General features: G+C 40.4%; 1 protein-coding gene across 50 annotated transcripts in view; it reads right to left on the minus strand.

Annotated features, from left to right (window-relative positions):
* The window catches only part of LOC125326132 (ankyrin-2-like), a 277846-nt gene that overhangs the window by 35330 nt on the left and 219833 nt on the right, over window positions 1-22683 (minus strand). For 14 of the 50 annotated variants that reach the window (XM_048304010.1, XM_048304015.1, XM_048304014.1 and 11 more), the window contains 8 exons: window positions 17127-17271; window positions 15454-15465; window positions 12778-12880; window positions 12060-12163; window positions 8586-8627; window positions 7654-7689; window positions 1521-1745; window positions 71-169 (listed from right to left, as the gene is read on the minus strand). In XM_048304010.1, coding sequence (XP_048159967.1) covers window positions 71-169; window positions 1521-1745; window positions 7654-7689; window positions 8586-8627; window positions 12060-12163; window positions 12778-12880; window positions 15454-15465; window positions 17127-17271 — 766 coding nt within the window. The remainder of the gene's footprint in view (window positions 1-70; window positions 170-1520; window positions 1746-7653; window positions 7690-8585; window positions 8628-12059; window positions 12164-12777; window positions 12881-15453; window positions 15466-17126; window positions 17272-22683) is intronic. The other 36 variants (XM_048304034.1, XM_048304044.1, XM_048304032.1 and 33 more) reach the window with 15 other exon arrangements.

A 22683-nucleotide genomic window follows, 5' to 3' on the forward strand; every position in this document is an offset into this window, starting at 1 on the left:
AATCATATTGCAGAAGGAGGAGAAGAATGGGGAGGTCAGCATCCATCAATTTGTTTCAAGTCTCTCCTACCCAAGGAATTTGGTCCCAGGAGGCCCCAGCTGAAGGATTCGGCTGACCAAGCTTTCTCCCTCATTAAGTGGGGGAGGAGCCGTAGGCAGATGAAGTTTACTGAGTACATCCAAAGCAGCAGTGAAAGAAAGAACATAAATAAACTTTATGTATTTTTTGTGCCAGAACGCCAGTGCCACTGTCTGGTCCACAGAGTGGAATTAGGCTGTACACTGAATAAGGTTCCGTCCTAGCCAAGACAATTTGGTGACCCAAATCAGAAAATGAGTTTTTTTCATTTAGGATCTTTTCTTTCTTATGGAGGTTTTGGCCGTGTACTCAATGGGAGCAGGATCTGGACATGAGAATGCACTTCCGCAAACAGTACAGTCATTTTCTGATCTCACTGCCAGCAGAACACCTTGGAAAACGCTTGCAGGAAGGGCACAAAGATCTGAGAATGAGTAAAATACACTGTATGCTTGTCTCGCAGGGGAGACACTCTCATCAGATAGGAAAACCATTAAAAAAGAATGGGAGACATACTTAAAATCCATTTGTGTGACAAAGACTGAATGTGACAGCACAGTATTTCTTCTGCTCTTTAGATTTCTTTCTCCTTCTTTTTAGAAATGACCAAGATGTGAAAAGAGTAAGTGGCAGCACTAACAAAGATGGTGGCTCTGATGACTGCCTGTTAAAACAGGATTTTAAAGCAACTGAGTTGCTTCCAAAATGATTTAAACTGTTGCTGATTACAGTCACTTTTTTTACAGTTTCTGAATGAAGTTATTTACTGCATTAGAAGGGGTTCCTTCAATCATCCACTTTCGGATGTCACAAGAGATAGGAAGAATAGTTGATAAAACAAATTTTCAAAAGTGCAGAAAACTGCTGCTTTCAGCTGAAAATTGCTAAAATGAGCTCAGCAGCAGACACAAATCTGATCTTTCTATGGGGTTTACATTATAGGAAGAAAGAAATGGCCAAAAAATTCCGGAGTTGTCCTACCGCTTAATTTAGCAATTTCAACCCCAGAAAAATCAATGGCACTGTGCTTCCCTGATAGTCCAAATTACCGATACCACAACACAAGACTCTAAAATAAGCTCCTGTACCTTGCGTTGTGCATGCAGCAGGCTTCACATTTGGGGTTTAGATCAGCCTAGTGCTATTAATTTTTTTAATATAGTATGAACTGCCTTTTCTGGATGTAAAAGTCTTTTCCCACTGTAGTATCACAATGCTGAGCAATAATTATATCCAAGGAAGCACATGAACCATAGTGTTGGTGGTTCAAATACCCATTTTGAACAAGAAGATGTAAAAGCATTTCACCCGACTGCTCTGTTTGTTACCACAAGCTACAGAGACCTTTCTCAGTTCAAGTTTGCCAAAGGAACCATTTCAGTGCAACGCAAACACAAAAAAAGGCTGAAGGTTTCCCTTCGGGCCACGCGGCCCCCCTTACCCAAGGAACTGAGCCCCAGAGGGTCCCACTTCGATGAGGCGGCTGGCCAGCCCTTCTCCCTCCACCATGGGCGGCATGGTGGCCAGCCTGTGGCGCTTCACCAGCCGGCACGTCACGCGCGTCGGCGCCGTGCACTTGCGCGGGGGGATGATGATGCGCAGCCCGTTGTGCCGGCAGCCCCGCATGGCGCCGCCACGAGCGTCCACCATGAAACTCACCAGGAAGCTGCAAAATCAGGGCAGACAGTGAGATCCAGAGCACATCACCAATTCCCTTGGTTATGTTCCACATACGTGCCAAACAACGTATGTAAATAGAGCTCTTGCTCAAGAGGTACAATGAGAAAAAGCCTTTCTCGCATGTGAAGCACCAAATCATGCTAAGTTCATTAATAATTAAACTGGCAACTGCTACCTAAGAGTTCTTCACAGAAAGTCTTATTACACAGTGCTGCTGCTGGTAGAATACCAGCAGACATTAATCAATGTGAACACATGTACCTATTCCAAAGTGCAATTATCGCTACTCTGGACCTGCAAGCAGCTGTATTTTAAGTTGGAACTCTTTAAATATTTCACAAGCAAATACATCTTATTGAAGAAAATTACTTATGATTCAAAACTATAAAGCCAATTCTGATTGGATGGCTCAGGGATTTTTTGAGTATTTTTAGATTCTCAATATAATTTTCTAGTTATTTGATAAAATGTAATTTCTTAGAAAAATTGGTTTGGATATTAAAAAAAATCAAATTTCATTCTGGAATGCATGAGTACAATTCACACTCCATCAGTGGGGTTACCACCTATTTATATAAAAAACCCCAGCATGTCATTATGGTTTGAAGACTAATTTGGGGGTTTGGTCAAATGAGAAGAGCTAAAGTCACTATATAAAGGTTTTACTTATGGATTAGGGGTTTTCTGTGTTACCTTGCACAGCAATACAATGTCCCACTGGAAAACTTAAGAGATGCAGAAAGCCATCTACAGAGAACCTGCTTCTAGCACAAGGTAAATCATTGATTACTTTTTCTTTAAAAGGGAGAAAAACATTTCATTTTGTTTGGAATTTCTCTTGTGCTGAATTTTTTGTAGTTCCACATATAACCAACAGGTAGATTTTGAAAGATTGGGGACATTCTTGAGAAAGGTGTAGAACTATTTCAAATTTTTTTTTTTCTGGTTTATCACAGGATCATGCCTGATGTGGGATGGGAATGTCAGGTTGCTGGAAGTGAAAATAAGAGTAGATGAGACAGAACGGTGTCAGGCCTACTTCTAGCCACTAAAATAGAACCAGCACAATGGGGAGTCGCAGAAATGCTACTGAAGGGACCTGCAATAGAGAACAGCCCTTATAACAGGAGTAATAAATACAGGGATTTTTCCACTGCCCCCTTGACCGTTCTGTGCAACAAACATTGCATCCATTCATTGTCCACACAGCTACAAGAATTCCACATGCTGTAAAAACACAACACTCGACACACCGTGCAGGTCAGAGATGGACGATGGGAAGGAGCCACAAGCGCCAGTCGGAAGCACACCATGCACCACGGATGCCAGTCTGTCTCACACATGCAGGCTCCTAGTCTACTGCCATTCAGATACCTCTAGGCTTTGCTTAGGGTAAAACTCTGGGTAGTACAACCATTAGCTCATTCCTTAGAGGTTGGTGATTCTGTGATTTTAACAAGGGGGAAAAAAAGAAAATGAAAACATTTTACAGCTTTGATTGTCTGGGGATTTGTTGAGAAAAATGGGAGCTTCCTTCACAAAATACATTCTTTGTACATGTTAGAGCACAGATGAAAGAAGAGCTTAAGAGACACTAAATGCTCAATTGTTGTACTAATGCTTTTGGCTTGCACTGCAATTGCCCCTGAAGTGCATGAAGTAGTGTTATCAAAGTGGTTCTGTGTGATGTTTCAGAGAACGTGTCCAAGTCTCCAGTACAATGGGTGTGTTTGCGGCAGCCAGCGACACTGCTGGAGGAAGAGTTTCTCATTTTAAAGCTACTGCTAAGAGCAACACAAACACGCCCCCACAACTACCAGAAGCTAATGAGAGCTCTGACTGAATTAAAGCAGCATTCACATTTTTCATTGTGCAAGCTGTCATGAACACAATATTTAGGGTTCAGTTGTTTTCATTATTGACATGATACTCAGGACTGTATGCTTTAACAAGAGGATCACCTTCTTTTGCTGTCCATCGCTAAAAAATTACTAGTGGGTCACCTGCTGTCCCATGTTCTCCTTGGGTTATCTCCCTATGTGTGTCAGCCAATGCCAAACCCGCTCTTCACAGATAGAAGAACACAGACACGCCAAAGGTGAGGATCCAAACCGAGCAATTTCCCTTCTGACCCTTCTGGGTTCTTTTTTTAGTATGGTTGTGACTCCTTCTTTCACTTTGAGTTTATTCAATGTGTCTGCTGGGTCAGTAAATCTATCACAAAGTCTATCTCACTTCAGTCACCTCTCACTGGAACCAACAATGGCTCTAAGGAGTGGAAAAACAGGCAAAGGTAAGTCTCATTGGGAAGTGGACACAAAGATAACAGTGCTAGGATAAAACCAGCAGGATAATATTATTATTATTCGCTGTAAAAACACAGCTGTTTCTATCATAAAGAAGATCTAAGGTAGTTATTCAGACAGCACAGAAAGATTAGTGACAATTATCTCATCAACTATAGAGGAGCCAGTTCCCAAACCCAGGTATGGAATACTATGGAATTGCTGGAAAAGAGATTTTTGAGACCTAGCATGAATATAGTGCAAAGAGAAGAAACTGAAGGGGAAAATTTCTCAACTCTAGACCTGTGGCATAATCCTGGAAGGACAGAACACTGACACAGGGTTTGCAGACACAGTGTGTAAAAATGCATCCTTTTCCACCGTACCACCCTGTTCATTTCCCACCTTTCTGCTACATTCATTTTTTCATCCACTTATTTAATCCAATTTTGCATCCTTTTTTTTAAAAAAAATCAGCACATTTCACGTAATTTTGGCTGTCCAAGAGAGTGAAGCACTTAATTCATAAGAAAGCATTTTCTGAATCACAGCAGCCTCTTTTTCTGCCTATTTGCTACATAATAGGGCATCTGAATGGTGCCATTGCTGTTCCAGGACCAGAAAAGCTTTTCCCTTTTGAAGGCGTGTCTACCAATATACAAATAATTCATACAAAACTAATGCATGACATAAAAGATGCTTTCTGAAATGTGCGTTTAGGAAAGTGAAAAACTTGTATGACTAATATAAAGTAAATGTGAAATTCAAACTAATTATTTTGTTGCCCACACATACATACATTATTTTTCCTCTTCCACCTCTGTTACCAAGTGTTGTTAAGTGACAAGACTGAGATAGGAAGAGATTGCACTCAACAAACAACACCAGCAGGAATAAATGGCAGATGAAGCCATCACTCTGGGAAGTGATACCTTATCATGCTAACTTCCCATGGTAAAAAAGAAAACAGCACATAACACTATCATAGGAATAACCCTAACATCCCATATACTCCCTGAAGCTAAGCAGCAAACTCGGAGCTTACTCCACCTTCCAGCTGCATGGAGCACTACCACAGCACTATCAGCCATCTATGTACAGAGAATCAAGGGGAGAGGGATCATTGAAGAGAAACACAAATAGTAAAGAAGAGTTCAAGAGGACAAAAAAAAGAAAGAAAAACCCCAATAATAAAAGGGACTAAAGGAACTTAAATTTAAATTAAGTGATGATTCAAAGTCAAAGCAGATTGCAGGTTAAAGCTGCATCTTTCTCAGTACTAAGACAGCCTTTGAGTAAGTTTCATTTCCAGATTTAAAGATTCTGTTAGAAATGAAGCACGACACAAACTTGTGACCCTGGCAGTCTTGCAAATTGGATCAATACTGAGATTTCCTGAGCTTTGGCAAGGTGGTAGTACAACATAACAGACAAATTGGTGAAACAAATCAGGTTTGGGGAAATCATTGCCTTCTCTCTTTTAAAGAAAATGAAGGGGAAATCAGGATTATTTTTCTAAAGAAAAAATCAAGTACAAACCCAATTATTTTATAGGAATCAGTTACAGACTGCAGGGGAGTCTATATGTGCTTCTGTTAAACACACAGCAGTCAGCTCAAGCATCATCAATTCTCTCAATTTAGCAACCTTACTCATAAATTAGAGAGGCCATTTCATTCTCTTCAATTTCAGAGCAATTAAGAACTACAAGCTTGCCATATGAAAAGTATATCAAATAATACTGGCTGGAATGGCCTTGTGGTTGAGTACACACACAAAAGGCCTCTCAATCCTTCAGGCTGTTTCCACGCCTTCTACAGAGAGCACAGCAAACAGCTCTCGGTGTTTCTACGTGATCAAAACACAGACAAAATATATGCACTGGATAGAAGAGGCAAAAAGTTGGGGTGTATTTTCATGAAGTATTTGTACTTTACATCTGAGCCTCAGTTATTACCTTTGCTAATTTTATTCATATAGAATTAACTTGGGTTTATTCTGTACGTATCCTCACGTGAAAGGTAACAGCAGAGGATGAACAAAGACACTGGAAACTGGACATGTCAGTGCTGAAGGGGGTGAAGGAAGCCGCTTGTTGTGTGCTTTGTGACAAGTCCCTGTTGTGTCAAGAGCTTTGCAGAGGCACAGTTTCAGGGGGCTGTGACCACAAGCGTGGGGGCACTCATTCTGCAGAGTCACTGCGAGAGCCATGCAAACCCAGCAGGTAAGGGAGCTTTCTAGGACAGGCAACAGTTCCTGGAACACATGGAACCAAAAAAGGCAAAGTCTCCACCACCACTTCCATACGTCAGGCTTGGGTATGGTTGCTCTTCCCAAACAGCTGGGCAGGCACACATGCGCTCGGCGGGTAGCAGGGAACACAGCTCCAACCAGAGCACACCCAGTGTAGACACAGTCAAAAACTTCTCAGCACACAGTATCTCAATTTATAAAAGAAACTGGGAAACAAGGAGATAGCAGCATTCAGTGTTAGTCGCAGTGTGAGAAGCAGAAACAAACAACCAGGGTGCTTCAGCCATTGGAAAGTGTTCAGTGGGAGAAGGAAACCAGAGAGGCTGAAACTCAGAAAAAAGGCCCTGATCCAGCTCCCACTGAAATCAACAGCAAAGTCATTCAACTACCCCGGAGTACTTTCCAGCAGGCTCCAACTATGCCATCCAGAAACAAGGCAAAATTCACATTCCAGGAGGACAAAAAACATGATCCTAACCACTACAATATTAACTCCTGATAACATTCTCCTCCCTGCATCAGTCAGCTGCTGAGAAATTCAGTGACATGGCCTAAAAATATGGGTATGTAGTTTAGGGGTTTAATTAGCCACTTTATAATTTTGCAGACCTTAATATTTAAGGTGATTTTCACATTTCTAGGGTTAGGCCAAAGGAAGTTGAAGAGGTACTGTGCCAGTTAACACTCAGTTTGCCAATGGAAGATAAACTCCTTTGGGAAGGTTCAGCTTCAGGTGTTCTGTGCAGGATGCAATGTGCCAGTGGTTCAAGCACTGATCGACTGTCACACAAAAAATATGGGTGGCATGAAAAATAAGACATCCTAAGTCTGGGCTCTTATTCTACTAGTTCATACATGGTGGCGCATTTTGGAAAATGTGGCTTAGAGAGTGGCTCTGCAATATTCTTTATACAGACAAGTGAGATAAAAGGCCCAATTAAGTAGTAGAACAATTACAGTGGTTTGTGTTGAATTACTGGGGGGGGGAATTACATCTTTAAATATTAATATTAAACCATGCCACCAACAAAGAAAAGGTACTGGTGAATACATCAATGGTTAAAACAATCTAGGATGGTATAAAGAGCTTTGTTAAGACTTTTAGCAGTAGGCTTATTAAGTCTCCAGAATTGTTTTGTTATAGATGACAGAGCAGATGGGAGAAAGTGGACACTTACTATAGGAGAAAAGTAGTGCCATACATGACTATTACTACTTGTTAGACTTTTTTTTTTTCTCTTGGCTAATGTGCACTATCAAAACACTAAAGCATCCTCAAGTGAGGTAAGAGGGGAGGATAAATAGGGTGGGTGAGAAGTGCAATGTATTAAAGAAAGAAATTATGCGGAAGTTCACCTGCTGTTGTCAAGATCAAGACATGGAGAAGAGCATCTGTAATAGAATAGATGGTTTAACATCAAAAAGGAAAAGAAAGGGGAAAAAAAAGAATGAGTTAAATGAAATACTGAAATACTGGAAAAATGAAACAGATTTCTAAACCAAACACATGAACATATACATATATATGCATACTCATCACATGTGGGAAGGTAGAAGTGAGTATGGAAAATAAGCCTAGATAAATGTCAGTTCCAAGTGGTCACTACCAGTACAGTAGTAAAACTGGAGGGATCAGGTTTCTCTATGGACATTCTCACACTGGAAGCCAGACATCTAAAATGCACAATTGGATTCTGAGTAAAACTTTCAGAAGCAGACACGGTGAAATGCTGCTTGGTTTAGATATCCACATCTAAAATATGGACCATGGGATATCAAAGGGTAAGGAACCTAAGGTAATTCCAGCCAGCCTTCCTGATAGCACAATAAATCATGTTTTTCTTTTCTTAAAACCCTCTATCAATACATTGTCTTCCACTTCCTTCCATTTCAGCATGTTTCTTGTCCTCCTTTTGTTCTACAAAATGACAAATTTCAAACTCTCATTTTGACCTGTTTAGGCTCTTATTAATCACCTAGTGTCACATGGACAATTAGTTTTCCAATATCCCCTTTTATTATATCGATCTCCATTGCCATTTTCTTCCATTAACATGCTTTGCTATTAATTAAACACTCACTGTTTTTCCTTATTGTAACTTTCCAAACGAAGGTCGTAAAGCTACAGCATAATTTGAAATCATTTAGACTTTCAGATTTAAGAAATGACTATCAGCTGGTCGCTGCCAGGTCCTGTTTCCATAACGATTTCCAGGAAATCAGTCTCACATTGGGGAAAAAAAATATTACGGATTCAAAATACAACACTTCAAATATATTTTGTTTACCTTGTTAGCAAGGATCCAGCCTCCTTTTTTGCAGACATGCAGCTAAGAACGATAATTCACATTATTTGTCACAGTACAAGCTGCCCAATCCCTCATCTTTTCATTGATGGAAACAACAACTTCCAGCAAGTTAAAATCACTAATAATATCCCAACTGTTTAATTTATTTCAAGATACAAATAGTGATACACTTTGACCATCCGTTAGTCAAATAGGGACTTCTTCAGCAAATTTTATGAAAGAAATCAGGATCTTTCATCAAACAGGAGTTTTACTCTGAGTCAGAGTTGGAAAGCCTGCAGAGCTGCTGCGTATCTGCTCTAGAATAACAAAAATCAGGTTAATATCAAAGCACGGACCCAAAGCGCCTTCCTCACAGCGCCGTGATCCCGACAACATGTCAGATTTGCTCTCTTAACTACAGTGCCTCTACACAGCTATCAGGAAATTTCTTAGACATACAATCTATACAACTAATTTCACTGTATCACCAGAACACAGGTACAAGAACAACACAGTTTTGCACACCATTAATACTTTAAAAATCTTACTGTCACCCTTATCTTCACCATTCATGCATACTCTTATGGGACATGCCAAGCAATGTCTAAATGCTGCAAATCTTTCAGTTCAGTGATTTTTTTTGCCTTCCAACCTAATAAAAATACACATGTTCTTCCACAATAGGATATTGTGTGGTGTGAGACTAAAGCTGTGAAACCCATTTGCATTTATGTAGGCAGTAGTTTATTTCTCACATTTCAGCAGGAAATTATACATGATATCCCCTAATACTACCAAGCAGAGTCATAAAACTCTATCTTATTGGATATTTAGCACCCAAACTTTCTGGCATACTCAGAGATCCTTAACTTTGCTCAATATGTCAGATCAAGAAGTTTTATCAGGAGAAGCAAATCTGATCTGCTGAAAGGGAGTTTATGTGCAGGAATTCGTTCTTTTTTCTTCAGCCAAAGTAGGAAACTATTTGGAAACTTTCAGCTATGTAAAATGACCAGGAGACCTTTATGTTGAGATTTTGAGCCTCACAAGTGTGTTACCTCTTAGGAGAGAAATATTGTTGCAGTTTCAAAATGGTTGCCAAAGACTCTGACCAAAGAACTTACTTTTTCTTCCTTCCTGATGAAATTATCAGCATATTGAAGGAACAGTTATACTTAAATTTTAGATGGATATTTAAAACATTTTCCCTTCTGCAATTTCAGACATGGAAGAAGTTTTGGTCAGTTATACAAAGGCTGAAATATGTGCCTGTGAAGGTCCACACTGAGAGAACAGTTCTCTATGAATTTATCCTTTTGCCTGGGGGTGTTACACTGTGATCCACAGAAACACTTCCCTACAATGGGAGATCAGTAAGAACCCTACAGCAATTTGGGGCTCTCCACTAGAGTGGTGCAGGGAGAGAAGTGTCATTTCTCTCCTCAGATTGTACAGAATACAAACTTACTACATTTGGAACAAATAAATAACTGTCCAATACCTTGCTGATGTGTTATTTGACAACAGCACCATCTGAATTCAATACATTTTCACTGTCTTGGGCAAAACCAAGGCCACACCCTTGCACAGGACCACTAAAAACATCTATCTATGATTTTTTTGAAAATTGTAAGAGTTTTCTTTCAGGACAAGTAAATACTACTTCACTGCATGCCCCTTAAATGTCAGCAGTGCTGCTGCTTCGTAAGAACCCACTACCAGTGTGTGTCTGCATGTGGAGGGGAGTGTGGGTGACAACAGGGCTATGAATCACAAATACATTTGCTGTTCCAACAGAGTGAGTGCAACAATCATGAACTTCTACAACTGTTTCACTTTTAAAATAAGGTCTTACAAGCAAAACTCTAGTAGTCAACGTACTTTTCTAAGAAAACAGATGCATCCCAACAGTTTAGGGTAACTTAATGACTCAGACCAATCCAAACAAGATAAAAATGAAGTGTTGTACAGTCTTTTTCAAAGGCTGAGGCATTGTAATTAAAGGTTTCTTTATTATACTCTTTAGTGTCAGGTTAGTGTGCATATATAGAAAGAAGAACGTAATTTGTCTTGCATTAGAAGTCACTATTTCATAGAAGGCCGCAGAGAGTATTGCTCCTATTAAAATCAGGTATTTTATCACTACCACAAGCATCCTGGTCATCCCAAAAGATGGGAATATCACTCATTTTTTAAAAGAAAACCACAAAATGACTGCACATCCAAGAAATAAATGCCACCCTTCTAGGAAGTATTTAGTTCATCCTCTGCAATCACAGGAAAGACCTACCTTTGTGAAAGGGAAAACTAATACATCCTTTGGAAAAAATCTGTAAACTATTGAGGGTTTAGAATAAAGCACCAAAGCAATTTTAAAGCTTTCATACCAGCATATATATAAACACATACATACTTCACATATTAAGTATTTTCATTTCCTTTGTTCGTTTTGGAGCTCATGAGAAGCAAATCCAAACAGCACTGGTCACAATCAACTATCCTACAATCAGCTAACAAACAAACTTCTCATCTATGTCACATGAGCCAATTTGGGAATATTGTTCCTCCTCTAGATCAGGACTGCCTGTCATTCCAAACAGGACTCCAGTGCTGTTTTTTGAAAACACAGACTGTAAGATAGTGGCAAACTCATTTGAGATTAAAGAAAATAATCCTTCCCCTTGTGCTGTCCAGTCATGCTGTGTACAGAGCCCACAGAGATTGAACGCTTTTTCATCACTCCAGTTTCTTCTGAATTCATCTGCACATTCCCCATCCAATCTGATGGCAGGACAGAAGTGTAGAATTCCGTGTGACGACTAAAATTACTTTAAAATGCAGTAAGTAAGAGCATTTAAAACAAATGCAGTCACAGACTTCAAGGCCTGCCAGGGTAAGGTTTGTACATATGAACTTGGCTGGGCCTGCATTTTAACCTGCCTTATGCCATGAGAGTGAGTTTGCCTAAATGCAAATACTTACAGAGTCGGTTGTGAGAACACCTGAAGAGAGCGGTCAAATACGTGCAAAGCACGTGATGTTTAGGTTGCTTGTCTATTTGTGTAATTTAGACAGCAAACAATGGAGCCGGTGCGCACCTCCACTACTCCACCAGCATGGTAAGTACTCCCCATCTGAAGTGATTAAGCCCTCGGTCTTAATTAACTCCAAAAGGCACTGTACTTACTTCTCCACAAAATGCACACACATGCTTGGTGTGTGTGTGTCGTTAATCACATTCATTCCCCTTGAACTTGACTGAGGGCTCAGTGACTTGCACTGATTTCAGTGAATAGTCTTGGTATTCAGGCTTGCTTGGTTGTCAGAGCTTAAGAGATGGTAACAATTTATTGACAGCTCCAGGAGGCAATGAATTAAAATACAGCTCCTAGTTAAGCATTAGTTGAAGCTGCTGTCACTGCAGGTACTCTGTTTCTCACTTTCTAGTGTAATGCTAATTGATAGACTCACCCTGAGTGAATAGGGCTGGAGGAAAGAGCCACATTGTCCAAGTTCTCAGGGCCCCAGCTTAAGCGATATGAATTCCTTTCCGCTTCTTTGGCCAGAGTTGTTACCTTGGGAAGCAAAATAAAAACGCCTTTTTACTACAATGAAATCAATTAATGACCGAAGAAATAAGATGTATTTTGCATAGTAGTGCCTAGAGCATTTAAACATTTTTTAAAAAAACAAAGGAGTACTAATAGCACTAAGATATTAGAAACACTTGTTGTACCATTTTGTATTTGCTTAAAAAAATCCTATGTTAGTGGTTTCAGTGAAATGAATGCTGTGATTTAACTAAGAAGGCATTTCCTAAATATCTTTTTTTTTTTTTTAACTACAAGCATGTTTCAAGACAGTATCTTTTACGACAATGGCTATAAGTTCATTACATTCCCTGAATATTTAGCATGACGGCTGTTAGCAACATTCAAACATCATTTCAAATGGAGAACATTAAGAACACAGTCCCTGTGCTATATTCACACAGCTTATCCGGTTTTTGTTGGAATAGAGTTCAATACTGCACAGCACAATATGCCATTAAATATGCCTGGAAAATAGAGAGATTTGTACTCAAACAAACAAAGCAGCATACACGACACAGTCTCACCAGAACAATTTGCAGTGCAACCTTTCCCTTTTTTCTATGCAACCAAGAAGAGGGTTTGAGAGGTTTGCTCACCTGCTGGCTGGGGATGACCACGGTGTCGTCGATCATGGCGCTGTCACGCAGGTAGGAGGCGTGGCTCAGAGTGTGGGACCTGTCGGAACTGAAGGACCGCAGGCTGGGAGGTTGGTAGGATGCCAGAGCAATGCATCAGCAGCACACAGGATGTTGCAAAGGTGTCATGACAGATCGAGTGGGAGAATGAGAAAAGCGTGCTATTAGCAACACCATGCAGCTTCCAGGGGGAGCAGAGCACAGTCAGGGGAAACACAGCTTTACACGCCTGTGTAGTGCCACCTGTCTGACCACGGGCCACAAATTTGCTTCCAAATGCAGAACCTAGAGATTAATCTAGATGGCAGTTTATTTTATACTCACAAATACTTCAGATTTGGCTTTGTGGCATGATGGTTTCCTTCTAATAAAGAGCATTCATTTCCATTAAGTTAGGCTCTTTGGAGAAGTTCTCTGCTGCATCACACAAGCAAACCACTATGGAAAACCAGAATGCTACCACCTGAAGAAAAGCTGGAAAGGCTCTTTCTGAAGCTTCATTAGGACCTACCCTCTCCCCTCAAGCTCTAAGTAAGCCTGACACTGTCCCCTGGAAGGTACACACAGCAAGGTGAAATGCGGCCAGCTGCAAGCTCCTGTGTAAAACAGAATCTTCCTCTGAATGCCAACAGCATCTGCAGGGAGACAGCCCCAATGTGAGCACTGATCTCACTGTAAGCACACACAGCTCTACAGAGCACTGGTTGCTGTAGCAATGAGAGGTGCAAGGCAGTAAATAAGCTGCTTTCCAAGCATTGGCTCAGAATGTAACTGCAGTATCCACCAGCAAAAAGCAAAAAAAACCCAACAAGTAAGACACCACAGAAGGACATATTCAGGTAAATGGGGTTTCTGCTACCAAATAGCTTGAGTTTTGTCCTTTCAATATTCACTAGCTCAGGTGTGACAACAGTGATTTTTAAAAACAGATCATCCACCTTCACTTGTTGTGTGTGTACTCTGTGATGTTGATGCAGACCTTGAGGAATATCATACCCATCACTGAAGGAAGCAGTTCTGTGTTCCTGGCTTACACATCTGTGAGTAGTGCTCATAATGACTAACATGCTGGATCAGAACAATAGGCCGTTTATCCAGGCACACAGAGTTTTAAGGGATAATTCATTTTCAGCAGTTAGCAATAAAAGTCATGCATTCATTACAGACATGAGTTTCAAATGCTTTAAGTGCTTATCAAATACCATCTGATTCAGACCACAGCCTTTTTTCACAATAGCTACATTCACTCAGTATTTTTTGAATCCATTTATAGACACAAATGTTTATCTTATTTTTATTAGAAATACATGACATTGAAGAATAATCAATGCCATTGATCATTGGCTTATACCAATAGCCTGTGCAGCATTCCAGGTGGATTGTACAAAACTGGAAGTGAAGGCAGGCATTACACGACCATCAGCCTTCAGAAAGCCTTGAGAAAAAAGCAAACCAAAAATGAACTTTTTTTCTTTGGTTGAAGAATGAGCCCCAGTAGCAGACCCCATTTGCCATCATTATCCTGTGTTCATTTCCATGTTTGACACCTCCAGCACACCTCACCCGCAGCTGAGCCATGCAATGCTCATGAGAGAGTCACCATCCAAGCTGTAGGTTCTGCTACTGAGCTAACACCACGTCCTGGATAGATACCAAATGAAGGGAAGTCTGAACTGCATTTGGCTGGTTATCCCCAGGGTGATTCTGTCCATCCTCACTGCTACTACCACCCCTACGAGTAGCCCAGTGCTATTCACTGTGTAATATCCATACATAAGCTCTCATAAATACATCAGGGGATGGGCTTTATCTGCAGACAGGGTAGGCACACATGACTGAGGTCTGCAGGTAGTTACAAATTTAAATTTCCTGCTACGCTCAATTTAACAGTGGAGCGCTGGACCAGCTCAATGAAGAGCAAGCCAGGAGTTAAAAGGTCTGTGCTGCTCAGACTTAGGAATAAAGGTACTGATTGAAATGACAGTCCACTTACAGACTAAACATGGAATTTACTGTTTATTACTGTCGTAAGTATTCAAGAATCCTACTAAATACAAAAAGCTTACCTAAATCAGACACAAGACCAACATCCAAATGGAGATTCTTCTCAAATGTGGTTGATAAATCTGAAGTCTGAAGAGCTGTGGGGCCAATAGCACTCAGCCCCAGAGACAGAACTGTGGAACCCATGAATGCTGCAAAGTTCCTGAACATAACAGTGTGTCTTGCCTGTGTGCACAGGCCCATATCACCCACCTCTAAGCCCTGAGTAGGGCCCTGGTGGTATCGAGAAAGTAGGAGCAGCATCCCCAAGTTTCTAATCTGCTTGACTGAGGGACTTGCAGTGCACACTCACTTCCCAGCCTAGACAGAGACCTAACAAGCTCTAGTCCAGTTGAACAAATCTCTTGTTTACATGTGTGCATTTACATATGTTCTTTCAGAAGCTGAGAAAAAACCCTGGTGTCACTGGAAACTGTATAAATCAACCTGGAAAGTGTTTCCCAGCAGCAGCACCATTCCTTTGGTTCTCCAACTCAGCTTTCTGCATACAGCAGGCCTCCAAAGTGGATTAACAGAGACAGGTGCCACAGGAGGAGATAGAGACAACAGGTGTTCATGCTATGCAGTACCTACCTGGGCATGATGCTAATGAAAGCATACGGAAAAGAAAAAAATGAAGGGGAGAGAGAAATAAAATAAATAGGGGAGATGGTTACAAATGAAAAATACATGTTTTTAAATCAAATTGTTTAATGCATAAAATTACATGAGTCTAGACTACTAGTACTATTTTGCTTTACTGAATTTCCTGAAAAACCAAAGTCATTATAATGCAGTGGAAATCACATTTAAAGGAAATGCAAAACAAATGAAGCAGTCTCTGTGAAAATTCTTAAAATCAGTAACCTTTAGGTGACAGAAGATGAGACCATGGAATTAGAAAACACGTCCTTCTTTCTTGATTTCTCCCTTTAGAATTTTGCTTCATTTCAATATAATTTTGTTTGATACAGGATTTGAAATAATTTTCATACAACACAAAATAAACCACATCAGTGACATGTCAGCGAGAATCTACTGAAATCCACTGACAAGATTTAAACACTAAAATATTCTAAATGGGAGCTTAATGCTTGCCCGCAATCATTTGTAGACAACATCTTAAAATCTAAAAAACTCCCCAACTTTGTTACCATTGAAAGAATAAAAGCCTTTGATTTTAGGCATTCTGATGTAGTTCATAAACTTCCTCTGAGAGTTAAAAAGCCACATAGTCACTTTGTTCTCAGTGGACTCACTGGAACTAAAAACCAACAGAGACTCCAGGCTTGTAGGACCTGAATGATGGGATTTACACATGCTGTGAGGCAAACCAAACTGTTTCCTGACATCCTTTGTTCCAGAAGCAATTCACAGCCTACTCAAGTAAACAGAACGGATCCTACTGATTCCACTGAGCTTCAGAAACACTGCCAGAATAATGACCAAGACTGGAAAATGAGGCAGCTTCAAAATTCTGTTGCCAAGATTTCAACTTTTTGTCTTTTATTCCCTTTAGTGTACCCCAGTTCTAAAGGCAGTGAGTCTGGAGACGGTGCCGATTACACCCAGGTATGCCTGGGTGGCTATTCTGAACTAGAACAGTGGGGGTTAATCTGCCAGCTTGAGCCTATACACTTATGCTCACTAATGAAGGCTCTCCTTTTGGGAAGGGAACTCCATATTTTTTGTAGACTATAATGACACTCTCCAAAAAAAAAAAATTTAAAAAAAATTAAATCAAAGCTACAGGCATTATTACTCCACAAAGACATCTAGGCTTAAGTTCAACTTGTTAAGATATAAGCAAATCAGTACGTTGTCTGGACTGAACACAGAAATGTTTCTGTTTTACTATTATTACAGTTGTGTCAGTAGAAGGACAATTATTCTCTTTCCTGCTAATTCAGTCATGAGCAATCAGAAAGAGTGGATGTGCTTGCTGACAATATACTCACTGCCAATCCAGTGCAGAGTGACCAAGTCCATTGCTCTTCTCCTGATATCTTGAGCCAGTAAACCACTCCAAAAAGTCAGCTCACCTGATGCTCAAAGCCCTGTCCACCCATCCCCTGACTCGTGACAGCAGAAGATGAAGACGTCCACACCTTCCTCCTGCAAAGTGGTGACTGCCCTTCTGACACACTGAGTAAACAAATCCTGACCAGCGCACCCCAAGCAGAGAGACCCTGCAAAGGGATTTCACACACTTATAGCAAAACAGGCGCAGAATTGTCATGACAAAAGTTATGTATCCAGGCAAATACCTGTCCGAGCGTCCTCCTTCCAAGCTGTACCTCAGGTAGTTCATTCCATCTAAGAACTGGCTGCTCGGCAAAGAGTCATCTCCCAGTTCCCGGAGGTCTTCTGGCCTAAGGTACTCCCCTCCATCTCCTGTCATTGTGTCATCACCTGTAAATCAATCACACAAGGGATAAGCGCGCACACGCGTTTGATTCCATTGGCACGTCAGGATCTAACAGCTGCATGGCACAATGAACAGGAAGGAAGGCCTTTTCCACTCAGGAAACACTGCAAACCACAAGCAATGCATTTAATGAAACTGGCACATCAAGCAAGATACTTTAGAAAATAAAATTTCAATCAAGGCAATTAATCAATTAGATTTCATACATTTTTTGCTGTTGCACACACTGGCAAGGGGCACGTTTCTTTGCTATGCTCTAAAGCATGGTCTTTCTGCTCCTTAATCCATTTCAGCTTTCTGGACACAGCTACACTGCATCCCAGCCTGAAAGTTTATGGCTAAATATTATTTGACTGTAATCTACATGTTTTCAGATGAAAACATATTTTCTGTAGCCTTAGGCCTTATAGTTGCAAGGGCTAATTTAAACTCTACTATCCAAACTCCACATCATATGAGGCTCTGTCACCCATATTCCAACATCTTTCTGTGATCAGCAACAAAATTCGTATTTCTAGGACATGACAACATCCAGAAACTGGAAATAAGCTCACTTGCATCGATGGGAATGATCATAATCCATAATGAACGATCGTGGGTTATCTGACACAGTAACCTTTACGCATATACTCTGAATAATGAAATTTAATCCTTTTTTTTTAGGTCCAAAATTCTTTTCCCCAGGAAATTCTGTCTATATGAAGTCACAGTTTGCTTTTCCCCAGCAGAATAACAAAACACATTCCATTGCCAAGCAACGTGTAGATGTTTCTTTTCATTCCCACTTGCAAGACGCTTCCTCTCCACAGTTTTTGCCTGGATATTTCAGTCATTTTCCCGCTGGTAAATTAGTGCTGTATGAGCCTGCCAGAGGCTTGGTGTGACCCACAGAGCCACACAACATGACCCCAGGCCACCAAGAGCTTCAACCCTTCTCATTTTCTAGGCAGTGTGGGCAAACTGAAGCTCATCTTGATACTTGTTTTCACAAAACAAATCAAGCTGTTTTTTCTAGCTTGAAGTTTCAGCTAAGAAATAAATAATTTATTATTTTTAATCTAAAACTAAGTAAACTTTGGGGGGGGGGGGGTTATGGTTTTTATGCATACACAAATATTATGTGTAAAAATGAGTCTTGAATCTTTCCAGTATAACAACAAAAACTCTTGAAAATTCCGTCTGCCCACATTAAGAGGGAGAAACTGGGCACAGTTTCACAGAAAACAATAAAATGCATTTAATCATTTCATGTTTCCTGTCTTCTGACAGATGATGCCTCCTGTTTCCTGGGAATGTCACATTAAAAAGCACAGGGCTTAGTGAAAACTTGGAAGATAATAAGCCAATGCTGTTAATCAAACAGTAAAAGGAATTTCAAGTTATATTTCAAATAAACTAGACAATTATAATCATGCCAGACATTCCATTTATAATAGAAACAAAGGCAAAATCTTCACCACTTTCATCACACCCACAACCTTCAAAAAAAAACCCAAAAAACAACCCAAATCCAAAGTCTCCTCTGATTTCAGCTTTGGCCTCTCATCTGAGAGTTGTCAATAGCGGGGCTAAGTCGCAGCGTTTGATGTGATGGGACATCTGCAAACAGTAACCAGACCATGCACGGATATCTCGCAATAGCAGGCGAGATCTGAGGGAGCTCCCCACCAACCCCCTGTGCCCTTCCAGCTTCCCTTCCTGAGATGAACACCCCAAACACGCAGTGCCTCCTAGCAGATGAAGAGAAAAAATAGGTAGTGAAGTCTAAACGACTGCATGTTCAGCTGACCTAGGGCTTCCTGACACAGCAGATCTTACCAGATGGTTGCTCTGTGGCGATACAGGAACTGCCCTTTTTCATCATGCCAGAAACAATCCGTCTGCCATCTCATTCCCCATCAAATTATTGCCAGGAACATTTCCACCACTTACTAACCACTTTGTGACAAATATAACCCTTGACATTGATGCTCCATGGTTTGCAGTGGCCATCTATGAATTTGCAAAATTGCAAAATAAAACTGCTGTAAGAGAACTGCTCTGGAATTGTTTCTCACAAAACACAGATAAAGTATAGACAAAATTTTACAATAAAACAGTAAAGAAAAGAGGGCTGTGTCAAACTGCCAGAAATTGCTTTTAATAGCTATTTTTAAAGCCAGATACAGTTATATGAGTTTGCCAAAGTTATTGCTTTCTCTGCAGCATGCAGATAAGTCTAAAGCTCACCACAGAAGTGTTGCAGATGGAGAAAAGACGACCACAGCAATAACAATTTTTATGGAATATATATTCCATAACTGCAGAGTTTCTCTGACACTTTGTTTGGACACCTTCACTTCCCTAAGTCAATCCTCTATTTAGTGGCCCACGCTTGAAGCTTCCCTGGATTACAGTTTGGCTAATGCTTTAACTTTCTTTATTTTTACCCAGACAGGAAAGCGAGATTTCATGTGTGGTTTCAGATACCGATACATGACTTAAAATCAATCATCATGTCAGCTATTGGGAGCTTAGGGCAGCACTCACAGAATGGCAGAAGGTGAAGCAAATCTCAAAAAAAAGAAGCGTACTTTGACTCTCAAGGACCTCTAGGTCCTTGATTTTGTTTTCTTGAATATTAATCTGTCACAAAATGGTGACAAAATACCACAGGTGGCTACTGTGGTATTTAGGAAGTTATGTTGGTTCTAGGTAAGAAAAAATAAAAGATCAAACTATCCCTACATCCCTAAGCCATGGAAGCTTTACTTCCGTAAATCAACATCCTGGGGCTGCATTTTATACTACTGGTTATAAAGTGCTTCATTTAGAGGGTGAATTAATTCAGCCGTGCTATTCTAAATTTACTGTGTTTCAATGTGCAGCAACAGCAACTTAAGTCTAACCAAGAACAATTCCTGGCTGCAACTTCAACTTCCAGTTTTAATTAAAGAAATTAAGTTTTCCCACTAATTCAGGTGCTTCTTCAGAGGAATTAAGTGCATGTACAACAGGAGTGGATTCTGCCCAGACCTAGCTGCTCATTTCTCATACATATCCAGCAGCATTAGCCACTCCAAGGCCATGTGTGGGGGCAGTCAGGAAATTCACTGTTGTATTTAAGCACTGTGGGGGTTTTTCTTTCTAATCAGAAATGTGATACAGCCAGATACAGGATCAGCTATGAACTGCTTTCTGGAATCCAATAGTCCTGAAACAATGCAGCAGTTCACAGATACAACACCTTGTCCACAAACACTGCACAGGACAACCTTTGTTTATCCCTTCTCTGCAATTGCAGTGTCAGCACTAATTACAGCTTGGTGTGAATAGACTTTCCTGGCTGCCATCTCAGGCCATGCTGCTCCTGACAGTGGTGTTTCACCCTCGACTTCAGCCTTTCTAGTCCCTTCTGCCTGCAAAAGTTGTCTGTCTGGAAAATAACTCACCAGGACAAAAAAAAAGAGATTCATTTTCAGACAGATCAGTTCTCCAGGCTGGGTCACCACATGATGAAACATTTGTGCTGCCAGGATTGAGGATGTGGGGAAGCATGGTTAGAGCTTGACAACTTCTGCAGCAGCCAGAACTTGGTCTCAAACAGACAGTGAAACTACAACTTTTGAAAATTAACTGGTGATGAGGAGACTCAAAAAGAAACAAATGAGAGCTCTTGAACAATCTGTTTTACTGGTTGTCTTATCTCTCTACAGTACTACACTTACTGCACTATCTCCCGTGGGAGTCTCAAAAGACAAACAATTTCAACGACTGTTGGTTTGTGCAGCTCTTCTGCTGGACTCAACCCTAACAAAAATACTTGCCTGTGCCTAACTTCATTAATTCTGTAGACATCACTTAAATGCATTTCACAAGATGCTTTGCAGTAATTTCTCTTTACTGCTCTAAGGATCCCTCAGGTGCAAAATGGTTCTTTTGCAGTGGCACCTTTAAAGCAACTGAACTTTGCAGCAGTACAGGCAAGGCAGATAAAATGATAAAAATGTACAGGCTTTTTAGTGCAACTTTATCCACACCGAGCATTTCTGCTTGGCAGAGGTACATGTTGCACAAACTACACCACTTAACAGCTCTGCCTATGGGAGTCTGTAGTGCAATACCCATGAATGGGGATCAAATGCCATTTTAAATAAAAAATATAATGCGATTCTGTTCAAAAGATAGATATGGTTTTGCAGGTACCATAAAAGGTAAAGAATTCTGAATAATAATTCAGTGGATAAACAAAAAAATGCTGCATGAAAATTGAAGAAGAATTAGTGGGACTCTTGGTCCATTCAAGACATTTTAAAATAGCCTACACAGAGCAGGACCTTCCATACCAAGATATTTGATGGATATTTGTCTTTTATTTCACACTGCTAAGACTGGATTTTAGGAATACAAATACTACATTAACAACAAGACAGCAGACAATTATGCAATATAACTATCTTCCAAGCAAAATGCAAAATACTTATTACCAGTGATGAATGTGCTCCACAATGGAACCTGAAATACTTCTTTGCTCAAGTACTCTCGTGTTCAACTTGGTAATTATATAAATACAGCTGGCAGGTTTGCAGCAGCACATCGATTTATTTCAGAACATACTGTGTCACTTGAAAGAACACAGCATCACCGAGACCTTACTGCTAGCCTCTTATAAAGCTACACCACCACTGAAAGGTACATCTTCTTCATTTAAAAAGTTTTGCAGCCTTCCTGTCCCAAGCTGTTTTAAGTTGCTGTGACAAGCACCATCCACGTTAGGAGTTCTTGCAGTGAATGCTAATTCAAAGCACTGGAGAGCATTAGTCATGCAGGACAGCCCCTTCAAGTTCTGCCAACATACTCAAGATAGAGGTAATAAATCTGAGATTTTCTGGCTTCCCTTCTTCCTCTCACCTTGCAGGAAACACGCACTCAGCCACACTTCAAAAGTAACAGAGGGGAGTAGTGTTAGGCACCCAGATGATGCAAATTTGTGTTGTTTCAACACAAAAAATAAACCAGTCTGAGTTAAACAAAAAGAGAAAGTCTGTAGGTCTTACTCCATGAACTCCTGCTAACAGCACCCGTGCCACTATATGCTTCCCCATCACTGAAGGGTTCATCATCAGAGTGTTTAAAGGCTGTACAACACACAAATTCGTTTGAGAACAAGGAACACCCTGGATTAATCCTGTAGAAGCAGGAAGACATACTAGGCTTTGTGGATTTAAAGATGATTCAATGGTAGATCAAAAGATTAGGAGAAAACTCAAAAAGGTGAACGTAAGGCAAAAGCAATTTAAAGGCAATTCAACATAATAATTACACAAGCAGTTGAATGTTTCTTAATCAGAGACAAAACAAAATAATATCACTGGTCATGATGCAGCAGAAAGTAATTGGCTGTGAATCACACTTGT

Source organism: Corvus hawaiiensis, chromosome 5 (genome assembly GCF_020740725.1).
Source record: "Corvus hawaiiensis isolate bCorHaw1 chromosome 5, bCorHaw1.pri.cur, whole genome shotgun sequence".
NCBI classification, from domain to species: Eukaryota; Metazoa; Chordata; class Aves; order Passeriformes; family Corvidae; genus Corvus; species Corvus hawaiiensis.